Here is a 26,656-nt window from a genome sequence, read left to right on the forward strand (position 1 = left end):
TGAGTGACTCCAGTCTAGGATCAGGTGCAACTGATACATTCGATTAATTTGTGCGAAGGCTGTCTTGAACATAGCTGCTTCTTGCTCTTCAAGCAGGGGCTGCAAATCCAAGATGACTCCCACATTGTATATCAGTCTTGTGTGAGCAAGTGCAACCCCATCCACGACTAATGATGAAATATCCCAAGGAATGTGGGCCCAAATTCACAATGGGGCCCCCAATAGCCATTCAGTTTTGACAGAATTGAAGATAAATCTATTCCCCTATCAAAACTCAGAATTCTTCTCACTAACTAAATCTTTATTTTACAGATGAGACAGTTATTGACAAAGATGTTAGTACTTTGAAAAACACTTTGTGAAGTTACTTCCTTGATCAATACTCAGCTGTGGCATAACCAGCTGTCTAGCAGATTTCAGATTAGGGATGCGCGACTAACAAGAGCCATGGGATCACTTGCCGCAGAGATTATTACAGAAGATCAGTGGTTTCTTTACAGTATCCACTGAAGACATACAATATTCCACAAGAATATAACAAAGACTGTTTTCTGTCATTGCTGGTTGATATATAAGAAAAAATTTCTCTTGTAATTTATATATCATTAACTATTGATCTTCTGCATCAGTTTTCTCTTATGCAATGTTTATCAAAAGCATGCAACAAGGAAAAGGTCTAATGGACAAAGAAAAATGCACCTAGATGCCCAAGAGAGGGAATGAATTGTAAAAGTACATAATTATTCTTTGTTCCAGTGATTTAGGCAGAAAAGGCATGGCGGAAATTGCCCCATGCGGATCTTCCTTCTAGCATGAGTTTGCTTCGGTCTCTGTATCATAGGAAAGGAAAACATGCCAAAGAGCTTTTTTTCATTTTGGAAATTAAAGCGTGTCGGCAGCAACCAAAGGATTAACTTGAAAAACCAGCCTTTTTTGAGGATCTGTGAAACATTTCTTGTATTTCCCTGAGAGGCAATTCCAAATTATTATGTTTAACATGTTCAGCAGAATCACTGGCCAGCTCGGCTCGGGAAGAATATTTTGGTGTGTTTTATATCAGTTGCTGAAAACTCCCTTTTTACTCCTGTTCAAGAATTGCATTGATTTGGTTAATTTGTATTTGCATCAGACACACTTTCAGCCAGAAAGTGGACTTGTTGGCATCGATGATGGTTTGAACTGAGAAAGAAGAGTGGTCTAATAGGGGAGAATCCTCTCTGGTCTCAGCAGAAGAACAAATAGAAAGTCCTCCTTTTTTACAAATGTGCATAATTTTATTTTAAATAGGGTACATTCAGTGGTGGGATTCAGCCAGTTCGCACCACTTTGGGAGAACCGGTTGTTAACTTTCTGAGAAGTTTGGCAAACTGGTTGTTGGAAGAAATTATTAGGGCAGAGAACCGGTTGTTAAATTACTTGAATCCCACCACTGGGTACATTAGAGTAGTATATCTTTTAAAAAGCAGTAAAACAATAAAAATGCGGCACTTTTACTTTTTCTCCAGTTCTAGCAACTGATCAAATGGATGACATTCTAACTGGATTAGAACATGGTATCCTTTTTTGGGGGGAAAAACAAATTTGTAGATTATTGCTGTCGTTTTTTAAAAAAAGAAACCTCCTTTTTTTGACCCACATAAGAAAAGATTGGATCTATTTATTTATTTATTGCTTCAGCTTCTATACTGCTCCAATTTCATATAAGATAATTAGAATTTGACAAATCATAATGTCTGTGGCATAACTGCAAACAAAAGGCAAGTATATTGCACTTTGTTTAATGAACGAGAAAGAGAAAGCAGAAGAAAGGATGGCGGCAGATTTAGGTTGCCATGGCAATTTAGAGGGATTTATTTCCAATGCAGATGTTGCAGTTTTACTCGGATAAATATACCATGCCTTTATTTTTATGAAGTTGTTACGACATCATAGCTTACTGGTACCTTTTCCTTCCTTTATGACCTAAAAGTTGAAAGACAATCATATAGATTAGATTCTATATATTTGAGTGTTTTTGTAAGTTTTTTTTAAAAGTTACTGCCTGTGAATTCTGAATCATTTTTTAATTAATTCAATTTTGATGCGGTCTAACTCCAGCTGATTCTGGGTGGTGTTAGCTCTGATCCGCCTTAATCCTAGATTTGGGGCTCTAGAACAGGAGGCTCAGAGTGGATTTTCTTAGGTGGAGAATGAAAAATAAAGATGAGAAAGTGTGAGAAAAATATTAAACCACATGGCTGCCGTATGATAATAACTTTCACCTACCTATCTAGTATAAAATTAAGTTCTGACAAACTGACGGCTGGCTTGGGAGCATTGGATGTGCCCCCACTCAATAAACCTTTAATGGCCTTCTCTGATCTGCTGGATCATATAAATTCATTATTTTTATTCTCTAAATCTCTTCTTATCCCTCATTGATATACTTGATGCAATAAATTTGTAGGGAGGTCATGGAACTGGATGTTTAGCATGCTACAGACCATGTGTTTCATTTGGCTGAATTGGCCATCTACTTTGCTGTGATATTTTCCCTTCCTTAAAGTGTCTAATAGCAGCTCCTTTGTTTTCATTTCAGCATTGAAATGAGATTTGCTATCTGAAGTATGAACATGTCAGTTTGCCTGTCTTGCATGAAGCAGACTTCTGCTGACAAAATGGCTGACTTTTCAGAGTAGTTGTGCTACAAAGCAACTTTATGACTCCATTTCATGTTTCTGCATGGTTTTGCATTCTATATGAAGCACATCTCTAATTCTTTCCTCATTTTTTTCCCACTAAGAGTGGGACACATTTAGGTTCTGATTACACTGGCATATCTACTACTTCCTCCTAGAAAAATGATTCCTTAATCTTTTGCTGCATCGCTGGTTGGTACTACAGTGTCCATGAATACCAGGAGACCTCCCTGGTCGTCCAAGTTTTTATTTTTTTAAATCTCAAAAACAGCTAATGAACTTCATCAAAACTCATGTTGTGAAAATTTGAGTCTGTGCATGTCTATTTGTAATGTTTATGCATACACATTCCTTTCCCAAAATTGTAAAGGGTCTAAAAATCAACTAAACCAGATCCATATCAACTTTTTTCCCCTTTCCTCAACTCCATTAGTCCACTGTGAGGGTTCTTTGCTCTACAAGGACTGGATACACCACAGTATAACAAATCTGTGCAAAATAATTTATTACAACATACCCCTTCCCCAACAACAGGCTTATTGCTCTGGGTCAACCCCACCTTTCTAGTCTTTGCAAGGTAATGTTACCATATAACTGACTCTGTGCTACTAAGTGCTTTGTATGCATTCAATACTCAGTTCACACTAAAGTCTCAAAACAACATACAATCTTTGCCTGTTTCCAAACATTCTTCCATTAGTTGCTTCAGTGTGGTTGTTCCTTTTTGTTACTCTGCTCCCAGCAAAGCTACAAGCAGGATTCCCACCAGGATATGCTGTTCACCACAGCTTGTGATTCTGGCAATTCAATTAAAGTGTAATGCTTGTAATAATGGCAAATCGTCTCCGCTTCCTCTTCTGCAGGCTGTTTGCTTTCACTTTTCTTGCTACACTCCTCTCTTCCCACTCTGTTGTAGCATTTACTTTTGTAAGCTTCAAAGATTGGATGGGTGAGGCTGCCTTTGGACATGAGCCCACCTCTGAAAAACCCAGGGTGTAACCAAGCATCAGGGACACCGGCTTGGATCCCCAAGAGCAGAAGTGGGCAATTAATTTTCCCAAAGGCCCACATGAGAAACTGGGACTGTTGTGGAGGACCAAACCAATACCTGCACTTTGACTGAGACAGTGGTGGGTGCCGAACCTGGGTCCCCTCACACAACGAGTGCACTACCTCTTCAGGCTGCTCCAGATTAGAGGTGAACACTCTGCAGACACAAAAAAAAACCCCACCTCACTCCACAGTCCTATCTTTCCTCACCCCACCCCACCCCAAAGTCCTGCCAACTGAAGGAGCACATGTTGACTGCGCAGAGACAGTCTCAACTTGGCTTCTTCTCCCATCCCCTGCAGCACACTTATTTACATTTGATTCTAATTTCCAGTTGACCTCATACTGGCCAGACAGGGATAGACAAAGGCCAGATACGACCCAGGGTGCATAAAATGCCGAGGTCTGCTCAAGAATGCAGTTCTGAGGGAATCAAGGAATGTTTGAGGGAAGTTAGGGATGCTTGTCTGACTCACTGTAGCTGCTTTGAAAAGAGAAGACAGCAAGCCCAACTTCACTCCCTCACCAAAAATATTAGCATCATATACTGAGGGCTTTGCCTTACTCTACAGTGGGAGTATCAGCTCCTAAAGAGAATATACTTCTAATTCTCCAGGCAATCCTCTTTTCATATGGAGGAAGCGAAGAGATGAAAACAATACTTCTTACATTGGCCTATAGTCTCCTAATTGCTTAGTAGATGCCACGTGCTGCGTTGATTCATACCAAAGTTTGGAATAGTGTTTATCGTGTGCATGTAAATGTGTTGGCATCTGCGTACAAATATTTTGTCAAAGTGTTTGCTTTCTCCTGGCACATGCTGGCTCTGTTTATATTCAGAGCCATATGGTTATTAGGGATGATTTTTTTCATGATGTGCCCAAAAGTAAGTAAATGTTAACTTCCTCAGGATGAAAAAAAATTCTGGTTTCCCATGCTTTTAGAGTACATTATTCTTGCAACAGAGATGGAAAATGCATGCATTTGAGATAAGTTCTGCTCCTGAAAATGGGTACCTGTGCTGAAGGAGTCATCTGTCCCCTTTCTGTTCCATGAAGGAAACACCTGGTGAATTGCTGATACCAAATAATGAGGAACCATTCTATGAATTAGGTCAATGTATTCAGCTGCTATGTGTTTTAGAATTTTCCGTATACTGTAAGACAGAAGTGTAATTCATTAGATTCCTGTATGTTCTGCTCAAGCAGCCTTCTTATATGCTTTCCAGAAGGAAAGTACCAGAGGCACTTTTATTGAATTCAACATCTTTTAATCTTGTATTGCAACTCCTTTCTTTAGAATAGCTGTGCTGAAGGAGAAATAGGATAAAATAGGAATAGAAATAGGAATAGGAATAGGAATAGGAATAGGAATAGGAATTAGAATAGAATAGAATAGAATAGAATAGAATAGAATAGAATAGAATAGAATAGAATAGAATAGAATAGAATAGCCCTGTTTCCTCAAAAATAAGACCTATCCCCAAAATAAGACCTAGCATGTTTTATATGTGCACCTAATATAAGCCCTACCCCCCATAAGCCCTACTTAAGAGCCTGCACAGCCGGCCACTCACCCATTTCATCTGGTTGCTTGCCGTGCCACGGCAACAAGGTAAGGTGGGGCGGGTGGAGCTGCCCCACACATCTCGCATCAGCTTACCTCAGGGCCCCTGCTGCAACCATGTGCAGAAGGAGCCCATGTGGCCACCAGCCCACTTCTGCTTGCTCATGGCTGCAATGGAGCAGGAGGCCAAGCAATGTGCTGGTGCTGTGGCTGTGAGGTGAGGCAGGTGTCGGGCATGGATGGCTTGGCTGCAGAGGCCCTGAGGTAAGTCAGTGCGGGGTGCATGGGGTAGCTCCACCACCACCCCACCTCACCTTGGAGGTCTTCTAGTCCAACCTCTTGCTCAGGTAGAAAATATTATACCTTTTCAGACAAATAGTTATCCAATCTCTTGTTTAAAACATCCAGTGTTGGAGCATTCACAACTTCTGGAGGCAAGTTGTTCCACTGATTAATTGTTCCAACTGTCAGGAAATTTCTTCTTAGTTCTAAGTTGCTTCTCTCCTTGATTAGTTTCCACCCATTGCTTCTTGTCCTGCCTTCAGGTACAGCAAAAGTCTTCTGTTTCCTTTTTCTTTGGAATAACAGAGTTGGAAAGTCCCTTCCAACTCTGTTATTCTGTTATTCTTTGCTATCAGCTGTTCAAGAAGCCAGATAGCCGTGTTTTCTGTGTTTTTTCCCTCTCTCTCTCTCTATCTGATTGACTTCAATATATCTTGCAGGTTCTTAAAATTGTTCTGACACATTTAAAAACTGTGTAATCATTTTAAATCTTGTAATCAAGTTTTAAAAAGATATTCAGCCAAACATGGATGTGCAAATATGTATCCCCCATGCTCACTCGTTTCTCTTTGTACCATCATGTACTTCCATGCTCACTGTCTCTCTAGGTGCTTCTTCAGTGGTTCATGTCTCGGGCCTCTTCAGTGAACCATCTAGTTTTCTACCTCTGCAGCAATCAAGAGTAGCAATAATATGCATGTGATCCAGAAAGCATTCCACCCAAAGTAAAGAACTGGTGATAGTGTCCATTCCCTACAAATCATGTTGACTCCTTTGAGGAAAATATCAGGTCCCACATGTGACAAATTGCATGTGTTGACCTAAGACTATTCCAGACGGGGGCCATTCCAGTGGTGAAATCTGAACCGGTTTGGTACCGGTTCGCTAACCGCGCATGCACAGCGCGCACCAAAAGGAGGCTTGGGAAGGTAAGTAGGATAGCGAGGGGGAGATCAGCTGTGCCGCATGATTTAGCTTCACTAGAAAGCAGGATTTCCTGCTTTCTAGCAAAGCTAAAAGCTAAACCCGCGGCACAGCTGATCATCAGAAATACCAGTTCGTAAGAACCGGTAGCTTTTTTTTACTATTGGTTCACCCAAACTGGTAGTTTTTATCACTACCGGTTTCTCCCCTAACCGGAGCGAACCAGTAGCATTTCACCCCTGTGCCATTCCATCCCCAGAGTATGGAGACTAATTCCCCCAGCATAATAAATGGGAACATTCTATCACCAGCCCAACTGTGAGAGCCAAAAGCTTGAAAAAAGCTGCTCCTTGGCAAGAAGCAGGTGGCAGTCATGGCCAAAAAGGCCTTTGCACAACTGTGGGTTGTGCTCCAGTTATACCCTTTCCTGGACCAACAATCCCTACTCACGGTCACTCATGCCCTAGTCACCTCCCATCTTGACAGTTGCAACACGCTCTACATGGGGCTGCCCCTGAAAAGCATCCAGAAGCTCCAATTGATGCAAAATGCAGCTGCCCACATGGTTTTGTGCAGACCTCGGTGTGCACATGTATCACTTCTCTGGTGAGAACTGCATTGGTTGCCAATTTGCTTCCGGGTGTAATTTAAGGTGCTGTTTGTCACTTTTAAAGCCCTTCATGGCTTGGGACCAGGTTATCTGAGGAACCATCTCTTGCTGGTCACCTCTACCTGACCCACTAGAGTAGGGAGGCAAGTAATGTTGGGGGTCCCGTCCCCTAAGGAGATACATCTGGCAGGACCCAGAAGAACGGCCGTCTCCGTGGTGACTCCCTCTCTCTGGAACAACATTTCCCCCCCCCTCAGAGTATTAGACCCCACTCTAATACTCTTTCGGAAGGCCCTGAAGACATGGTTCTCTCAGAGCAGGATGGACTCCATTAAATGGCTAGTATGAGATGTGTGTTCTTCCCGGGTGTGTGTGTGTGGCGGTTATTATTTTATTATTTTTCTTTTTATTATTTTTATAGCAACAGCAATAGCACTTAGACTTATATACTGCTTCATAGTGCTTTTACAGCCCTCTCTAAGTGGTTTACAGAGTCAGCACATTGCCCCCAACAATCTGGGTCTTCATTTTACCCACCTCGGAAGGATGGAAGGCTGAGTTAACTGGTGAAATTTGAACTGCTGAACTGCAGCTAGCAGTCAACTGAAGTACCCTGCAGTACTGCACTCTAACCACTGTGCCACCTCAGCTTATTTCTTTTATATGGTGTTTTTATATCCTTGTAAGCCACCTTTAGTTGCCATTTGTGAGTAAGTGATAATATAAATTTTCTAAATAAATAAAATAAAATAAATAAAATAAAATATTAAAAAAATTAAAAAAATGAATAGTGTACTACTAGTAGACCCAACTTGTTCCCAGACAGAAGTTACAACTTATGCTGTATTCAAGCATTCAAAACTTGTTACCTCTCTTTTATAGCTAAGCTAAATATCACAAATATTTACTGCCATACTTTGTACAAATATTCAGCTCTGCCTAGGTTTATCCCATTAATACAGGGCTGATGTCTGTGATTTAATTTGTTTTGCTTTTTAATGTAAAAACACATGGGTGTGTATTCTGAAGTGATACACACACATACACATACACAAAAGGACGAGAAATTGCTTTCTGAAGAGCTCTGGGGCTTTCTTGAGAAAAAACAATTTGGAAGCTGCCTTGTTTAATTATTATAAATGGCAGAATCGAAAGAGGTCTTTAAATTCATGTTCAAAATCTTGTAGGAACAAATTCAACTTCTATGTATACATAGTAGCAAACGCCTCTTGTTATTGCCATCAGTTTACATTAGTGCAATAGTCCACAGCACAATGTTGATCTTGATATCACCCACTGACCTCCAATTTTTTAACTATCATTTTTTTTAAAAAATAAATTAATTCTTACAAGCTAGCCACAGCATGCAAATTCTCTGTCTTCACTTATGAGACCTTACAAGATTTATGCAAATACACCCATCCAAAGAAATAATGTTTTTTTATTCATCCATTGTTCATTTTTATACTCTGTGTTTGTCTGTGTATTATTTGTTTATAGTACATGGCACAATTTGAGCATGCACACAGTTCCCTTTAACATGAATTAAAGTGATGGCATTAAGTGGAATCAAAAGTGGGCCACTAAGAGAAGGATCAATAAACGGGAATAGGGTGACCCCAGGATTTCTACAAATGTGAAAAAACCTGAAAAATAAAAACTACTATATAAGCTCACCAAACCTGGAGCAGAGTACCTCTGAACTCTGAAAGCGATGGATATCTTTTGCTATAGATGAATTCAGCAACTATAGAACTATTGATTATAGATGGTATCACTGTTAGTGGAATACAGCTAGTTCAAAGAGTGCTTTGCTTCTGAAGAAACCTTTTGACTGCAGAAATGCCAAAGGAAACGTAGCATTTTTTTCTGATATGAAGTGGAACTTTGTTTCTCAGGTTTCATAACTACCTTCTAAGCTCTGTATATCCTGCACTGATCATATTTACCCAGGTAACTTGCAAAGTCTGGATCAAGTATATAGGCAGTGGGTTTGACTGATTCTGTCTCGATGCTGCTTGCAATGGTTCCAGGATGGAAGGCTCTCCTTATGTTCTTATGAGCCATGGTGGTGCAGTGGTTAGAATGCAGTACTGCAGCTACTTCTGCTGACTGCCAGCTGACTGCAGTTTGTAGTTCAAATCTCAAAAGGCTCAAGGTTGACTCAGCCTTCCATCCTTCCGAGGTCGGTAAAATGAAGACCCAGATTGTTGGGGGAAATATGCTGACTATGTAAACTGCTTAGAGAGGGCTGTAAAGAACTGTGAAGCGGTATATAAGTCTAAGTGCTATTGCTATTATCAAAATCCCACCAAGTTTCTTCTGGCTGTTGCCACTCATAGGCCTTCAGGAAGCCAACAGCAAAACAGGATCTTGTTTTTGTTTCATAACACTTGGAATTGTGAGGCTTACCGTCTTGGGTCCTAAGATTCATATGGTTACTACGGGCAGTCCTCAACTTACAACTATTCTTTTAGGGACTGTTCAAAGTTATAATGGCACTGAAAAAAGTGACTTATGACCATTTTGCAACTAATGACCGTGGCAGCATCCCCATAGTCATGTGATCAAAATTTGGGTATTTTGCAACTGGCATGTACTGTATTTATGACAGTTGCATCATCCTGGGATCATGTGATCACCATTTGTAACCTTCCCAGCCGGCTTCTGACAAACAAAATCAATGGGGGGGAAGCCAGATTCACATTTAACGACCACATGAGTCACTTAGCAACTGCAGTGATTCATTTAACAACAGTGACAAAATAGGTTGTAAAAACAAGGCAAAACTCACTTAACAACTGCTATGAAAAAAATCTTCAAATGTATTTTGAAGACTGAGACTGAAATGCTAAGGCAAAACAAAATAAGAAAATTGTTATTCTGCCACCACACACACAAGAACACAAATCAAACCAATGAATGTTTTCAACTGAATGCAGAATATTTTGCTTATTAAATCTATCCATTACTAATGCAATTGTAATTTTATCTCTACCCTCAGTTTCTAGTGGTAATTGTTAATTCATGGCAGTTTTAATTACTCTTTTACTTTGCCATGTAGGGCTCTATTATTATGTCTGAATACAATTTCCCCTGTGGAAAGAAGCCAAGGATGGGCTTGCTCTGTGGGGAAATGAACAACCGTGAGTTTGTGTTTGCTTACAGAAGTGCCTAAACTTTAGTCTCAAGTGGTTACATCTTTATGGCACGAGTGCATTCAGCTCTCGCTGACTGAGGGCAAGGTTGGATCCCAAGAGCCAGTGGCCCAGCTAGCCTGGCTGAAATTATTCTCCTTATCCGAAAATATATTCCTCAGAACCAAGGTAGAGACTGACTGGTTCCACAAGCTGGATGTCATTTATTGCGTTTTCTGTTTTTAATTTACTTCCTGAGGCAAAATTGATCCCTTTGGAAGTCCACAGCCTCAGTATATTCATACCTTTTAGCTTAATTAAAAATAAAGAACAAGCACTGCTATTTCTGAGTAAATGTGTTACACAAATCAATTCTCTGCACTTTTAATTTCTTTCTTTCCCAGCTCTCCTACTTTTCTTTAGTCTGTAGGATTATGGGAAACTCTTCTGTCTACCATGAGATGTTTCTGAAATGCTTCCATATACATTTCTATGAAACTTAAAGAGACAGTGAAATGGCAATATTTGGAAAGAACTGGAGCAGGTTGTCTGCAGATGAGTGCTAAAGTGAATGTATCTGAACCAAAATTCATATGCCTGCTTTAGCAGATGCAAAAGGAAAGTAAAGAAGGAAGGAAGAAAAGGAGGGAGGAACGGAAGGAAAGAGAGAGAGCGGGGAGGAAAGAAGGAAGTTTTGTTGAATAGCAGAGAAGGAAAATAAACTTCCTGCATCCTAGTTTATTTTCATTTAATAAAGTAGTTAACCTGCTGTGATACCTTTAACAACATCACTTCCTGGGGGGGGTGGAAATGTCGATCCAATATGAAGATTAACATTCCTGATACTTTCCAGATGTGTGGTAACTTGGACTCCCAGAATTACTGATCAGCACTTTCTAGGTGGGGAAGAATGAGATGCTGGATCTCCCAGGTGGGTTGGAGATTGATTTGCCTAAGATCTCTGGTTCTGGGGAATTTCAGACAGGGGCAGGATCTAGGACAGCTTATAACAGCCATGACAGCCATGTAACATCTGAACAATGGGAGTTGCACTAGCTGCCAGTCTGCTTCCAGTACATTAAGAACTGTGGTGGTACAGTGGTCAGAATGCAGTATTGCAGGCTAACTCTGTCCACATCTAGGAGTTCAAGCCTGACCAGCTCAAGGTTCACTTAGCCTTCCAGCCTTCTGGGGTTGATAAAATGAGGGTGATATTAAATAATGGGTAACACTCTTGTTGCCAGTGTTACACACTTAGAATGAAGCCTTAACTACATCAAAATTCAAAAATAACTTTGTGGTTGATTGTACTCTGTGCTATTTGCCAAGCAGTTGGAATCGGTTTTCTTCCCATCTAAATGGCAGAATGGATGGTTTTAAACATTATAGAAGAAAAAGAAGTAATATTGATTTTATCCTCATTTCAGTCCCATTTAGTCATTTGGTTCTAAAGAGTAATGGGAAAACACAAGAGCATCCTCACTTGTTGAGGGACATGATTGATTTCTATTTCAGCATTAAATTAGGGCCCCACTCAGTTTGATACCTATTCCGTTGTTTTCCCAGTATTTAAAGGCTCTCTGCATATTTATTTATTAAATTTGTACAGTGTCCAACTCCCAGTCACTCTAATAATGGAACATATGTTTTACTGCTATACCTGTTACATTTTATGCAGAAAACCCTAATGTACTCTATCCATAATTTTTCATGTATCCAATAGAGCTAATGAAAATATGCTGACATGGAATGGAAGAAGTAAGACAGCAAAAAAAAATTCTTTTTCTAACAAGAATGTGACTAGTTTATAAAGGGTTGGAAAAAAAAGATGAAAAATTGAAAGGGACAGTCTTCTCCTTTCCTGGAAAAGATTGGCATTCCCCTTCTGAAGGCTTCTCTCCTCTGCACTTTGGAAACCTTTCAACAAGCAGGTTTTAAAAAGCAGCTTGAAGAATATTTTTATGAGCTTTGCTTGGAAGAGAGATTGCTGTGAGCTCCTGCTTAGATGCTCCCAGCCCAGATGGAGTCTTTGGATTGTTTATTGGGAAAGTCCAAGCTGCAATATTGCATTGCCTTGAGAGAGGAAAAACCTCTGCAGCATCAAAGAAAAATATTTTGCTTCATTTTTAATCTGAATATTAGGGGAAGCATGGTTTTGGCTCGCCTCAGGTTAATGCTTGTATACTTTACAGCTACTGCGTTTTGTTTTATGGACTCTTGTGATATATTGTTCTAAATTGGGTTTATGACTGTTGCGTGTTCCTTTGGGATAATTGCCATTCTGAAAGGTGTTTCTAAAGAACCCGAGACGCATACACTGATTATAAGTGAGTGCTTCATGCCTAAGAGAAGAAAACTGCTTTTGTTATGCAGAGCCTTTGCTTGAGGAATGTGGAATAGCAGTCTCTGTGCTCCTAGTCTAGCACATTAACTATTATACAATACAACTCTCAAATGTATGCATGTTTATATATGTTGTGTGAATGGGTGGGGGGAACAATTTATATCTTTTATATTTCATGCATCTGCATTAACATCCTGCTTGAATAGAATTGGCCGGGCTGTCTTTAAATGCTCTTGCTTGACGCTTGTGATTATAAGAAAAACTTGTTTAGAATGCTACCTGAGTTCTTGATCCCCATCATTGAACAGCATCCTAGAATGGCTGGTACATTGCAATTGGATAGCACTTAGCACTGAGACATATACTACTTTACAGCCCTCTCTAAGCAGTTTACAGAGTCAGCATATTGCCCCCAACAATCTAGGTCCTTTTACCGACCTTGGAAGGATGAAAGGATGAGTCAACCTTGAGCCTTGTGAGATTTGAACTGCCAATCTCAATTGCAGTCAGCAGGCAGTCAGCAGAAGTAGTCTGCAGTACTGCATTCTAACCACTGTGCCACCACATCTCTTATGGATGGAAGTTGAACATATGTACATGTTCTTCTTGGAGACTGAATTTGGTAAAAATGAACTGTCAAAGTGAAGAAAAAGTAATGGGTGTTGGACTAAATTCATTCTATTTCACAACCACTAAATTAAAGTGAGAGTGAGCTTCTGTAGGTTAGGAGTTTTGTTTTTAGTGGCAAGTCAGTATAATGGCTTGATTCTAGTTCTATGGTCTATAACTTCTTGCTAGCAAATGAACTTAAATCTCTTACAATATACATTAATTTTGAGTCTTTCAGCAGGTTGAGTGGATAATTCTACAGTATAAGACAATAGAAAAACATGTCATGAAAATTATTCCATACAGCTGTACAACAGCATAAGGAATCACAGGTCTTTCCTTTAGACATGGTTTAAGTGAACCACAACTGACTACAATCCACATCCACAATCAATTCTTAGGCTGTAGCCAGCAAAAGGCTTATTGTTTCCTACTTAGGCTAGAATCATACTAGTTTATGGCCTTGTAACTATTACCAAATAGTTATTTTTAACAAGCCAATTTCAGGGGAAACATGCAGGGCTCAATTGTTTGTTTGGTGCTGCCCAGCTCCAGGCTGACTGTGGAGGATAAAAGGATTGTTTGATACGTTTCTTCTCCAATCATATTTATATTGTTAGGACACTGCGAGCCATTAAACCTATCAAGGCAATAGTATTAACTCAAAAATTAAAATAACATGCTAGCCTGCTTCAAACCTCATCAATTAATCAATTTGGCCTCAAGGTTTGGACTTTGAACATGAGCTTTCTGAAGAGTGGCTTTTCCATCGCACTCAGTACGCCACTGATTGTAATTTATTTACTTTCATTTGTACGTAGAAGCACCGCACTGCACTGCACTGACACAGAAGTAAAATGATCCCATAAAAGTAACGAAAGGCAAGGTTTTCCAATAGCTTGAGCATTTAATTAAGAAAGATCAGAGCTGCATATAGAAGATGTTTATGGAAATCATAAATTTTTAATTAATGTCTTTTCACAGCCGAGCTGCCAAGTAAGGGTGCTGAAAATGTTTTGCTACTTAATAAGCTGGGAGAACGATATAGCTGGTTTCCCGTGTGAAAGAGCAGAGTTAAAATGAGTCCTTGGTCATTACTGCAATTCATACCATCTCTTTATGGACTCATGCTGTTTCTTCTCTTTCATTTCAGAGACTAGCTGATGCGGCAGAGAAGTTTCAGAAGGCCCATCGATGGCAAGACAACATTAAGGTAAGTTTGTAAACCTTTGAGTGGCCTCTTCTGATCTTCCTGTCTTGGGCTCCTTTTTCCTATTCCTTTGGTTTAACATGATCTTCACTAAACTAACATATAGAAGTAGATGTTGACTTACAACAGTTCATTTAGTGACCGTTTAAAGTTACAACGGCACTGAAAAAAGAGACATATGGCCATTTTTCACACTTATGACAATTTCAACATCCCCATGGTCACATGATCGAAATTCAGATGCTTGGCAAGTAGTTCATATTTATGACCATTGCCGTGTCCTGAGGTCATGTGATCCCCTTTTATGACAAGCAAAGTCAATGGGGAAGCCATATTCATTTAACAACCAGGTTTTACTAAGTTAACAAATGCAGTGATTCACTTAACAATTGTGGCAAGTCGTAAAATGGGGCAAATTCACTTAACAAATATTTCACTTAGGAACATAAATTTTGGGCTCAGTCGTGGTCGTAACACAAGGACTACGTGTATTGAGCTAAAATTTCTATTCTGGCTGAGAATGCTGGCAATTGCAGTCCCAATACACCAGGAAGGTATTTGGTTTGTAAAAACTGGTCTAATATGTATTTATCAAACATCCTTCTCACAAATGTATTCTTTAAAAAAAAATCAGGCATCTTAGGCCATTTCCTCTTACATCAACGCACAAGAGGTGCTACTGAAGTGACATAAGATTATCCTTACTGCAGATCCTAAACTACACTTGTACCTGACTCCAGATATGGGGGTGATCTATCATTGCTCCTAAAGATACACCAAAAATTAGAATATTTTACAGGATCCAGACTTTTAACATTGTACTACCATAGCTGTGCACTAAGAGATTTCTCACAGCTCATGTTTCTTTGCACATTATTTCCCATCACCTTTCTTTTCTTTTCCCTGTCTCCTACTTCTGTCACGTTCTAGCACTCTGATTTCTATTCTGAAAGCAAGCTCCATCTTATCAAGTTCATGTGCGGATGCCCTGTTCTGGTCATTTATTTATTCAGTCATTTAATCAAATGTATATGGCCACCCATCTCACAGAAAGCGATTTTGGGTAGCTTACAATAATCCAATAAAAAAGTAGAAATATACAGAAGTCATTATCCAAACCATTATATAATAATGGTTTAAAAAGCATTTAAAACTATAAAAACTCAACTAAGACAGAGGTTCCTAGTTCTTTTAGTTCTCAGCGCCTCCCAGCTGTAATGAAAGTGAATAATGTCATTTTGAACTCATTTTTAGTATTACCTCTGCTCACACGTGCATGAAATAAGACAATTCAAAAGACTGAAGGCGAAGGTCGAGGTAATGGTTAAAGAGTTGTTTTCAGGTTGCCATGGAGAACTCCTTGGAAAGCTTGCCATTTTGCCATCTCAGCAGTCTGAGAGTAATTGTGTGAGTTGCCCTGCAGGGAGTGTCCAAAAAGATGATTCTTAAATGAAAGAGGGCAGCAGGAGCTTGGCATTTTTCTTTGCGTTCACCTTTTCCATAGGATTTAATGCAATTTCATTCCAGTTGAGGTAGGTTCTGGAGGAGGAAAAACCAACTGAAATGGATGCCAAGCAAATGTTGCTGCTTTAATGATTGCATTTGAGTTTGTAATTATGGTACCTATGCCAGGGAATGGGTATTCTACTTGGACATTCAGCCAAATGAAACCCAAGAAAAGAGGTCTTCTTTTCCTTTCAGGAAGAGGATTGGGGAAAATAATTTCAAGCCAGTCAATCTACTCTTGCTAATCATCTGTTATAGGGGCATAAGGGGAAGGAATATTTCTTGATGCAAGCTGTTTTTGTTCATACTATAAAACGTAGCCCCATGGTATTCTCCAAATGTATTTATTTATTTATTGAATTTCTTCACCATCCAATAGCCAAAGCTCTCTGGGCACTTCAGAAATTAATGGTGGAGACCATAAAATATACAGATATAATAAAACTTAATGTAAAACATTAAACAAATAAAGCAGTCTCAGAATGAATCCAAAATAAACAGCTAGGGGAGGCTAATAGGAGTGGAAGAATCTAAATGATGCTAATAACTTTTAAAGCGAAATATTAAAAGGCTAAGCAGCTGGGAGAATAAAAATGTCTCCACTTGACCCACTGTAGACCACAGTGTAAGCATCATCTGAACTTTTCCAAGAAGAGAAGGACATACCTTAATCCAGGTAGCACCATTTGGCAGGGGTACTTGGAAAGCAACCTCAGAAAATGGCCTTGTTGTCCATGTTGCTCTGTAAAGGAGTGATAGCAATAGCACTTAGACTTATATACTGCTTCATAGTGCTTTTATAGCCCTCTCTAAGCAGTTTACAGAGTCAGCATATTGCCCCCAACAATCTGGGTCCTCATTTTACCCACCTCGGAAGGAGGGAAGGCTGAGTCAATCTTGAGCCGGTGAGATTTGAACTGCTGAACTGCAGCTAACAGTCAACTGAAGTAGCCTGAAGTACTGCACTTTAACCACTGCACCACCTCGGCTATATACTCTTCTAGGTACCTGAAGTGATACTCTTCTAGGTACCTGAAGTGATACTCTTCTAGGTACCTGAAGTTGCTTAGAACAGACAACACTTTTGAAAAGCCCTATTGGGACTCATGGATAAGCATTAGGAAAAAAGTCATGGAAGCTTGCTTTTATATATGAAAACAACAGTGAGACTATTATATGCTCAAAAATAGTATATCAATCTACAACGGAGGAATGGTTGGTGAAGATGATGGGACTTGCAGAGAGGGTTAAACTAATTTCATTGGTTAGAAATAAAACAATATCTACATTTATAGTTCACTTATAGACTTTTTGTATGAACTAGAAAAAAAATGGATTTATGATTGCTGGTTTTAATGATTAGGAAGAAAGTGGACAAGAAAAAGAGTAATCGTAGTGTAAGAGATAATTTTGCAATTGTACTTATATCGGTATTTGCTGCAAAGGATTTTGAACGTGTCTCTCTTTTTCTCCTGTCTCTGTCTTTGGTATTTTTTTTTTAACTAAAAAATATTTTGAAACAGAATCCAAACTGCAAGTCTTCTTATCAAGGGTTTCTGTGTTATTGACATTGTGTCACACTGCTCCAAAGAAAAGACTTAGGACATACATGATTCAGTGCCACGTCATAAAGCAGGGTTTCCCAAACCGTAAGAGAAAGGTGTAGACAGGAGTTCAGGGGACATGTGAGGAACTTTTTCATTACATTGTTACAATAAATCTACCTTTCCTAAGGTTTTGTTTTCATTGTTCATTTGTGTTCATTTCTGTGTATGGGTTTTTAGGGAAGGGGTGTACATTAAGACTACGCTCAAGGCAAAACATTTAGGAACCTCTATCATAAAGGATGGTCTTCTGGACAAGTAAAATTGTGCAATGCAGATCTTAAGTTTCATATTCTTTACCATTTGTTTCAATTCTTCTGCATGTTTCCTGGTCATGTGGGTGCCTGATTTTGAAGTGCCTCAAAGCTTATTGTGGGATACATAATTAAATGTCATTTACAATTCTCTTCTAATAATCATGATGCATGAATCTGCATTACACAAAATGACCGTTTTGATGGGAGATAATCATTGTGCATTTAAATTGATAGTTTTTGCAATGAGATATATCAGTTGGGAAATCCAAACCTGTGTTGAGTTGAGGGGTGGGTAATTATTAAGTCCTTACTTTGTTTTTATTTACTTAGCTTTATTTTAGAATCTGTCCATGTAAGTAATAAACTTTTAAATCTATAGCCCAATACAGAATTTTTACAAAACGCAAAAAGACACTTAAGATAAAATTCCAAGAGGGAAGGTTTAGCCACAGTTTACTAATTTTTATCTTCCCTAGATGAATCCTGCTGTTACCAGGCCTTTTCCTTGGCTACCCCTTAACATGTAAAGCCCTGATCATTGATTATTGACCCTTCATGAATATGGCAAAATGTCTAACCACTAGTGCTCCTACCTTATCCATTTTTGGCAAGTTTCAAACACATCATAGAATGCTTGAGGGATTCTAATCTCTTTTTGTTTGCCTTCGCTGTTGGAGAGACACAACTCTCCTGGTATAAATTTTGTTTCTATGCTGTTGTTTATATTTTTACTTCACTGTTTTTCTTCACTGCCTTTTACTTTAACAACTTTACTAAATTAGACCTTGGCACTGGACTGGATTCCTAATTATAACTTCAAAATCATTAATCATTATTTATTATGATTTTACTTTAGACTGAACCACTTGGATGTTGCAGGCAAAGAAATGAAAGGTGGGCTCATCACTTACTTGTGGGAATTAGAAACCTAGTTGGTTGTTCTCTGCTCCTGAATAAACACTCTAGGACTAAAGGACATGAGAGGTGCATGGAGCTGTTAGGAATTGCTCTGTTTATAATCTTCAGTCATGGATCTCTACGTACTTGAAATTCAAGGCTATTATTTTATGCAACTAATTATGAAATTATCATAGTCCACAACATCTTGTGCTATAATGAATTAGCTGGTCTTTAAGGGTACTCAAAGACTGTTTTGAGTGCAACAGATTGAACACAACAGCAACTAGCTTCTGGCACTAAATTCTGCTGCATGGATAAAGCATAAACTGACTTTAATATCCATTGGATTCAAGTTGTAATTTCTCCTGTATATCTGACGCAGGAAGCATGTGGATGCACCATATGCCTCTTAGAGTTTATAACAGTTTTGTTTACAAATATGCTTTAGAAGGTTTCTTTGTTTGCATAGGTTTATTCAGTCATTCTGGAGAACTGTTCCCACAATGATCATGTGAGATGTTTGGGAGGTGAGGTAACAATTCCAAAAGAAAATGGTTTGGCACTCCAGAAAAAGCAGAAAAATTAACATCTTAGATACAAGCATTTTCCAAAAGGTGAATAGGGTTTGAAAACAAAATAATTTACTCTGGAGTGTAAATTTAGGTAAGGTGCTAATTGCAAATCCACATCAGGCTGCAAATCCATTTCACCAGGCTGTGAAATATTTCAGGTTAACCCTAAATTGGATAGACCATAAGATACCCTTATGGAAAGAGGATGGATTTTATGTGTGAAAACACTTCTAACCTAGATAGCATCCTTCTAATACTGTGGGATGCACTTATAAGTAGAATCAAAGTCTGTTCTGGTGAAGATTAAATGAAGTTATTGCCTTTTTATTTGGTTGCTTGGGTGATGGAGACAGAGAGGTATATAGATAGGAATAAATGATTGGAGGGAGCAACTACTGAAGGTCAGTGAAAAAAGTCTTATGGGAAGAAAAATATTTCCCCATCACTCTTCTCCCATTGCACTAGGCAATCTGCACTGCCTGCCTGTCCACTTTCTTCACTAAGACACATTTCTTTCTTTAAAATGAGCTAATGTGACATTCCGTTTACTTCTTTCAAGGATCTAAGGGCAAGCACTGAGTGCTGCTAAAGGCTGTTGTTATAACTTTACACCTGAGTGAGTCTGAGACCTAAGACTCCACTAGAGTATCATTTGTGAAAAGACAAAGGAGTGAAACACATGCTGAATGGCAATGGCCACCCCATGGAGGATTCAGATGCTGCAGTGGAAATTTCTACAACAGAAAGAGGTAGAGCAAGAAAGGAGAAGCAGTGAAGGAGTGGGGGAAAAAAGCAGAGAATAGAAAAAGAAATAAAGACAAGAACTGAAACTCAAAGAATCCCCAGGGGACATGAGACTGTTCTTTAGAAAAAACTTTTCCCAGGCTGCTGACCTCCAGATATATAATAGCAATAGCACTTAGACTTATATACCTCTTTACGGTGTTTTACAGCCCTCTCTAAGGGGTTCAGTATATTGCCCCCAACAATCTGGGTCCTCATTTTACCGACCTTGGAGGGATGGAAGGCTGAGTCAACCTTGAGCCTTCAAGAGCCAAATTGCAGGCAGCCGGCAGTCAGCAGAAGTAGCTGCAGTACTGTATTCTAACCACTCATCCTAACCACTGTGCCACCACGGCTCTTACTGTACTTTTGGAAGGCACCAGGTTGGTGAAGACTGCTATTTAGATGGTCTTCATAAATATATTGTACTAAAGAGATCTGAAGCTAAGCAATGTTGACTTTCACATTCCAGCTTTTTAAAATATATATATAAATTTGGCTCTTCAAAGAAACTCCCTGGCCATTCTCTTTTCCCCTGATCTTAGGTGAAATTTATGACCACAGCTTTTAAAAGCAAAGCCAGAGTTGACAATGCAGATATGCGGATTCCTCTGAAGAGCAGGTGTGAAATTAACTTTTCCATTGAGGTATCATTCTATTTCTGGTGATTAAAGATTTGTTACAGCTCTGAGGTAAGAGATTCAGTACACCGTTCAGAATGGAGTCAGTTTAATTTATTTAACTCCATATAACCTTGTTGTTCCTGTGTCAAAAACATAAGCCTTGCTGAATTCTTTACTACCATCATACCTCCTTGGCATTCCATAGTCTTCTTTATACTGGGGGTTGTGGAAAGAGACAGGGAGATGGAATAATATCTCCCAACATCAATTGTGAATGAGATAGTTTTAATTAAGTCAGTGTAGCTGTCTTGAGCCATGGGGGCGCAGTGATTAGTATTGCAGGCTAATTCTGCTGACAGCCAGGGGTTCGATCTTCATTGGCTCAAGGTTGACTCATCCTTCCATTCTTCCGAGGTCAGTAAAATGAGGACCCAGATTGTTGGGGGCAATATGTTGATGCTATAAACTGCTTAGAGAGGCCTGTAAAGCATATATGGAGCTGTATATAAGTCGAAGTGCTATTGCTATTGCTATTGTTCCCTTATGAGTCAGAATAAACTATAGTTTCCAGGCAATGTTACAGGGTTTCCATTTACTGTTCTTGTGGGATCTAAGTGGAGACATAGCACATGAAATGAAATGGGAGGGTCCTTGGAGATTCGAAGAGCCTGCGCGACTACAATCTTGGGATCTTCAGTACTTTGGCTGTCAAGGCAACTTATTTGTGACATTTCTTTTTGGTGCATTTTCTTAGAGCTAGTTTGACCTCTGGGAAGAAATAGCTTTCTCACTCCATTATTAAAGCTTAGCAAGACTGTGTTTTTCACTGGACTGTCATATTCTCCAAACTATACTGGGGCTCAGCTTTTGAGAAGGGATGTTTAATACGCAGATCTATTTATATCCTTGTATGCTCTAGTCTTCCAACAAATCCAGACATCTGAGAGCCTGCATACTGTCTCTTCCTAAGGTGTGCATATCAATAGCAATGTGTAGGAACAATGATGGCATTGAGCTTCTCCTGCCTGTGGCGAGAGAATAGAGAACAATCCCTTCCACTTAGGTTTGACTTTCATATGTCTACCTTTCATTTCCATAACCCAAAACCAGAATCAAGTAGAGTTTTATTATCTCAATATTACATAATAAATGCCTGGAGACAACTGTTTTCTCCTTGAAGATTAGTGACATCTCCAAAGCTGCCCTGCTGACAACTCCAAATTTCTAGTTCAGAACCCTGATTCCCACAGGAGCAGCTCCACTCCCATCCAGATATTAATAACATAGTGAATGCATAAGTGCAGGAGGCAGAGGGCAGCCACTCTATTTTCCTGCCTATCTAGTCCATGAAATGAGCAGCAAATGTTGTTGCTCCATAAACCCCACAGCACAGGGTTTTCTGTATTCCATCTTGACCTGTCCCTTGATGTGACCGCCTCTGTGGTTACTCAGCTGAATAGTATCAGTACATCTGAGAAGACGCTCTGGCTTTTCAACCTGGGCACCAGGCGATTCAGATGAAAATATTTGAACCTGAGTAACAATATAGAGGAGCAATTAAGTTTTATATTTATTCCATCTATTTTTATGCTTGGTATTATCTGTTGGCCTATACCTATCGGATAATTTGTAGAAATAGTAATCCAAAGAATGTTCTTTCTTTCTTTCTTTCTTTCTCTCTTTCTTTCTTTCTTTCTTTCTTTCTTTCTTTCTTTCTTTCTTTCTTTCTTTCTTTCTTTCTTTCTCACCTTTATTGTTTTTATAAATAGCTCAAGGCAACAAACATATCTAACACACCTTCTTCCTCCTATTTTCCCCACAACAACAGCGCTGTGAGGTGGGTCACGCTGTACAGATGTTGGTTCTCAGAACCAATAGTCTAAGTCAGTAATTGAAGGATGGCATTGATCCAGATGGAGGAACTGGTCAGTTAGAATCAGGATCATAACATGATAAGCAGAGCGTCTTCAGATCTTCTATATAGATTTATATAGAAAATGTTTCTCAGTTGGATGTCTTTCAAACAGATTTGAATTGCAGCTTCCAGGATTTCTAGACAGCCTACAGATTGATTCTGGGAGTTGCAATCCCAAATTATTTCAAGTGTGCCTTGTTGGGAAAATGTGGTATAGAATGTACAGGTTTGTACTGCAGACTTCTAGCTTCTGGCCATTTTAATCATTTAATCAATTTTCATAGTAGGCTGTCATACTTTCATGAAGTAAAAGGTAGAAGAGGCTGCCATTACAGGTCAAAAGTGAGAAACATGTGTTGGGCATCAGTTGGCAGAAATCTTGGGATCATCTTGTGAAGTAATGTGCTGCTTTCAAAAGAGAGAAAGACAAACAGTATGGTGTATAGGACAATATTTTGCTAAGACCTTTACAATGTCAGTGGTATAATTATCCTGGAAACTAAGCTAATCTGAAACAAACTTAATATATCTTACAGCAGAATTGTCACACAACTATTTACTGCCCAATTTTGACTTTAAAACTTAATGTGTGCACTGAGTTGAAGTGTATAGAATTATGTTCAATTATGGATTTAAAATCACCTTTCCCAAGTCACTTAATGGGCAACATTTGCTTGCATTGTTTCATCCAAAGCTACACAGAGGCAGTCAAAAATGGCACAATAATTTTTTAATATATTTTTAGAAAAACAGCTCCTTTAAAAATGACATATTGTCATCCTGGTTCTGCTTGAGTTGCACATATATTTAGCAGATTTAACCCACCATTTCCCAAAGAAGCAATTAAGAGCTTAGCATGGCTGTTTAAACAAGGAAAGCTAGATTTAAGGTATGGAATTTGACTCTTAACAGTTTTGTGATAGAAATATGATTTAGAATTGTAAACAGTGACAGTGATTAAGAGTTTCAGCAGCCTGCCCAGAAAAGCAAATCAATAAATGATTCAGGATTTAACATTTCTATTAAAATGTATGACTTACCAAGAGACACTTCATGAATTTCTTGGCATTAAACAAGTTAGGCTAGATGATTCTAGGTTTTCTCCACAAATCTTTAAATCTCCAACCCATAATAACATGTTTGATGGCTTGGAAGCTAGTTTATGCACCTGGCAGATTAATGTATTTAGGTCTCACTCCATTTCCTCTCTTTACTGGTACCCAGCACAGTCTAATAGAAATGACTTGGGCTCAAAGAAGGGAACAGTTAAGGTTTTTTTAAAACAGTACCCCACTGAATGGTGCCATGTTGTATGTTGTTATCTGCCTCTGGCAGGTCTGTAACCCTTCTCCTAGGATGGTGGCAGTGACCTCCATCAATAGTGCAAAGGGCCCTTTCTGTGACTTCCTTTTTCACTCCAGCCAGAAATGCGTCTGTTATTTGTGACCCATGGGCCACTGTGCCATCATGTAAATATAAGCAAATCATCTTTCATCTCCGTTATCTCAGACATTCAGCAACCCCAGAAAAAAGAAGAGCTTAATGATTCCTTTCCTGGTCCCCTTCATCTCTGATATGCACAATTAGCTCATTCTTCTTTGTTTCTCTTCTGAAAACATTTTCAACTTTTCCTTTCCTATTCTTCCTCCAAATTATTTGGAGTTTAGATTATTATGGGTAGTGCTGTGGTGCCAGGAAGATAACTTTGATCCTTATGAGGCAAAGCAAAAGGAATGAAAAGAGTCCATTTTCCTTTGTAGACTGGAATCAAGGGTGAAAACATTTTTTTTTCCTCCAATTCTTTCCTTCCCACCCTACCGATTACCAACAGCTTTGGTTTAATTCTGGAAATTAGTTGAGAGAAGAGCTGTTTCTCCAACCTGACTCAACATGTTGAAGATCTAAACAGGGGCAGGGAAGGGGGATCCTCCCCCTATTTCTGTCATAAGGCCTTTTCCCCTTCTCAGCCTAAGAATGCTTTGGGTTCCTTTCCTCCTTTTATTGCAGTACCCCAGCTGAGTCTCTGTAGAGACAACTGAGCCTTTCCAGGCATCTGTATGGCAATTGTGCCCAAATCTTATCACCAGCAAAATAATCACAGGACAAACTGAAATGTGTAGTATTTATTCCAATCCTTCAACAAATAAAATCAGAAGGGACATGGGACAGAAAAGAAGGGAGACTCTAGCTAGAGAGATTTTCTAGCCTCTGTTTATCTTCTCCAAGTCCAGTCATTTTAATTTTCAAGTCTCCTTTCTCCTTGAACACATTCCACACACACACCTCCAAAGAAAAAGCCTCAGTGATTTTAAAACCCTCTTACTGCAGTTGCTGCTGCTGCTACTTTGCTCTCTATTAACATATCCTGTAGTTCACTTGCTAAGTGTTAGTGTGTCATAGCAGCTGTCTGTCCCGATTAGCAGGAGACAGCACTGAGTCGGTGAAGAGCAGCAAAAGAACATTTCCTCTAGCCCAGGGATCAGATTTCTGTCATTGTAGGGCAGATTCGTATCATACCTGCCTATGGCAAAGAGTTTCTGGTATTTTTAAACCATGGAGATCAATAAGCAGGTATTTCATCGAAATCATCAGCAATCACACTAAGCAAGAGTGAGTTTTGTCGCTTATAATTTTTTTTAAAAAAAAATCCATCTCAGTTCTTTAAATGTCAAAGTGGTTGACAAGAAAAGTCATAAACAAGAAAGCACAAAAATTCAGCAAAAAAAGGAACTTGGGTCAGCACTGAAAAAATAAAAACCATCTGTTAAAAATGCAAAGAACAACGGTGACTAAATATCACTGGAGATTGTTAGGAGAAATATGTTGCAGGGCTTAGATTGGGAGTGACAAGAGAAAACCACAGGATGTTGAAGGAAGGCATTGCTAAGCATGCTCATAGATTCCCTGTAACACAGTGAAGAACCTTGGAGAGGGTCTCCTGATTTTCTTAAGCAGAGAAGGAGATTGGTAGAGAAGAGAGCAAAAACCCTACAACTCTTTTTCATGTATTCCCTTCTCACCCATGTTTTTGCTAAACCCAATTACGATGAGTTAGAATAGAACAGAGTGGTGGTTTAAGGAATGTACTAATAAGTAGGATAAAACTGGGCAGATCTGTTCAAAGTGGTATCCAACTCTGAACAGATCTGCCCAGTTTTATCGTAAAGGTAAAGGTTCCCCTCGCACATATGTGTTAGTCGTTCCCGACTCTAGGGGGCTGTGCTCATCTCCGTTTCTAAGACAAAGAGCAAGCACTGTCTGATGATAATTCCATGGTCATGTGGCCAGCATAACTAAACACCAAAGGCACACAGAGCGCTGTTACCTTCCCACCAAAGGTGGTCCCTATTTTTCTACTTGCATTTTTTATGTGCTTTCAAACTGCTAGGATGGCAGAAGCTAGGACAAGTAATGGGAGCTCACCCCGTTACGCGGCACTAAGGATTCAAACCACTGAACTGCCGACCTTTCGATCGACAAGCTCAGCATCTTAGCCACTGAGCCACCGCATCCCTGATTTATCCTACTTATAAGTAAATTAATAAATTCCTCAAAGCACCACTCTGTTGTGTCGGATACCACCTTGGCAAGTTATGTGAGAAATTGAACAAGGTTCTCAATTCTCTTGCCTGTAGCCTGGATCCTTCTCCTTTCTGGTTGCTCAAAGCCTTCTGGGAGGTGATAGGAAGCTGCGTCAGAGTAGTAGTGAATGCATCCTTCACAGAGGGTTAGTATCAACTATCTTGAAGGAGGGGGTGGTAGACCCATCCTCAAAAACCTATTGCTCAACATGACAATTTTGGACAATTACCAGTCAATTTCTAAAGTTGCATTTCTGAGCGAAGGTGATGGATGGAATTGCAGTCAGCAGTTATGGAGAGCTCTAGAAAAAATAGATTTGAGTATCTAAAGCATTCTGGCACATATAGATTTATTCCTGATTTCCCCAGAGAACAGGACTATAACCACAGGTGGTTTTTGTTTTGTTTTTTGAGATGGATCCATTCTTTTATGGGAGTTCTGTTTTGTCATTTCATGCCTTTGGGGGCATGAAAATGGTGTTAGTATTAGAGTGCTGTTTTGTAA

General features: G+C 39.3%; 1 protein-coding gene across 1 annotated transcript in view; it reads left to right on the top strand.

Moving 5' to 3' along the window:
• The window catches only part of CACNA2D2 (calcium voltage-gated channel auxiliary subunit alpha2delta 2), a 655,759-nt gene that overhangs the window by 351,438 nt on the left and 277,665 nt on the right, over window positions 1-26,656 (top strand). The window contains exon 4 of the mRNA XM_070933719.1: window positions 14,354-14,413. Coding sequence (XP_070789820.1) covers window positions 14,354-14,413 — 60 coding nt within the window. The remainder of the gene's footprint in view (window positions 1-14,353; window positions 14,414-26,656) is intronic.

The sequence above is a fragment of the Pituophis catenifer genome, unplaced genomic scaffold (assembly GCF_029215685.1).
Source record: "Pituophis catenifer annectens isolate HBS135680 unplaced genomic scaffold, rPitCat1.0.hap2 SCAF_2, whole genome shotgun sequence".
In the NCBI taxonomy this organism is placed as follows: Eukaryota; Metazoa; Chordata; class Lepidosauria; order Squamata; family Colubridae; genus Pituophis; species Pituophis catenifer.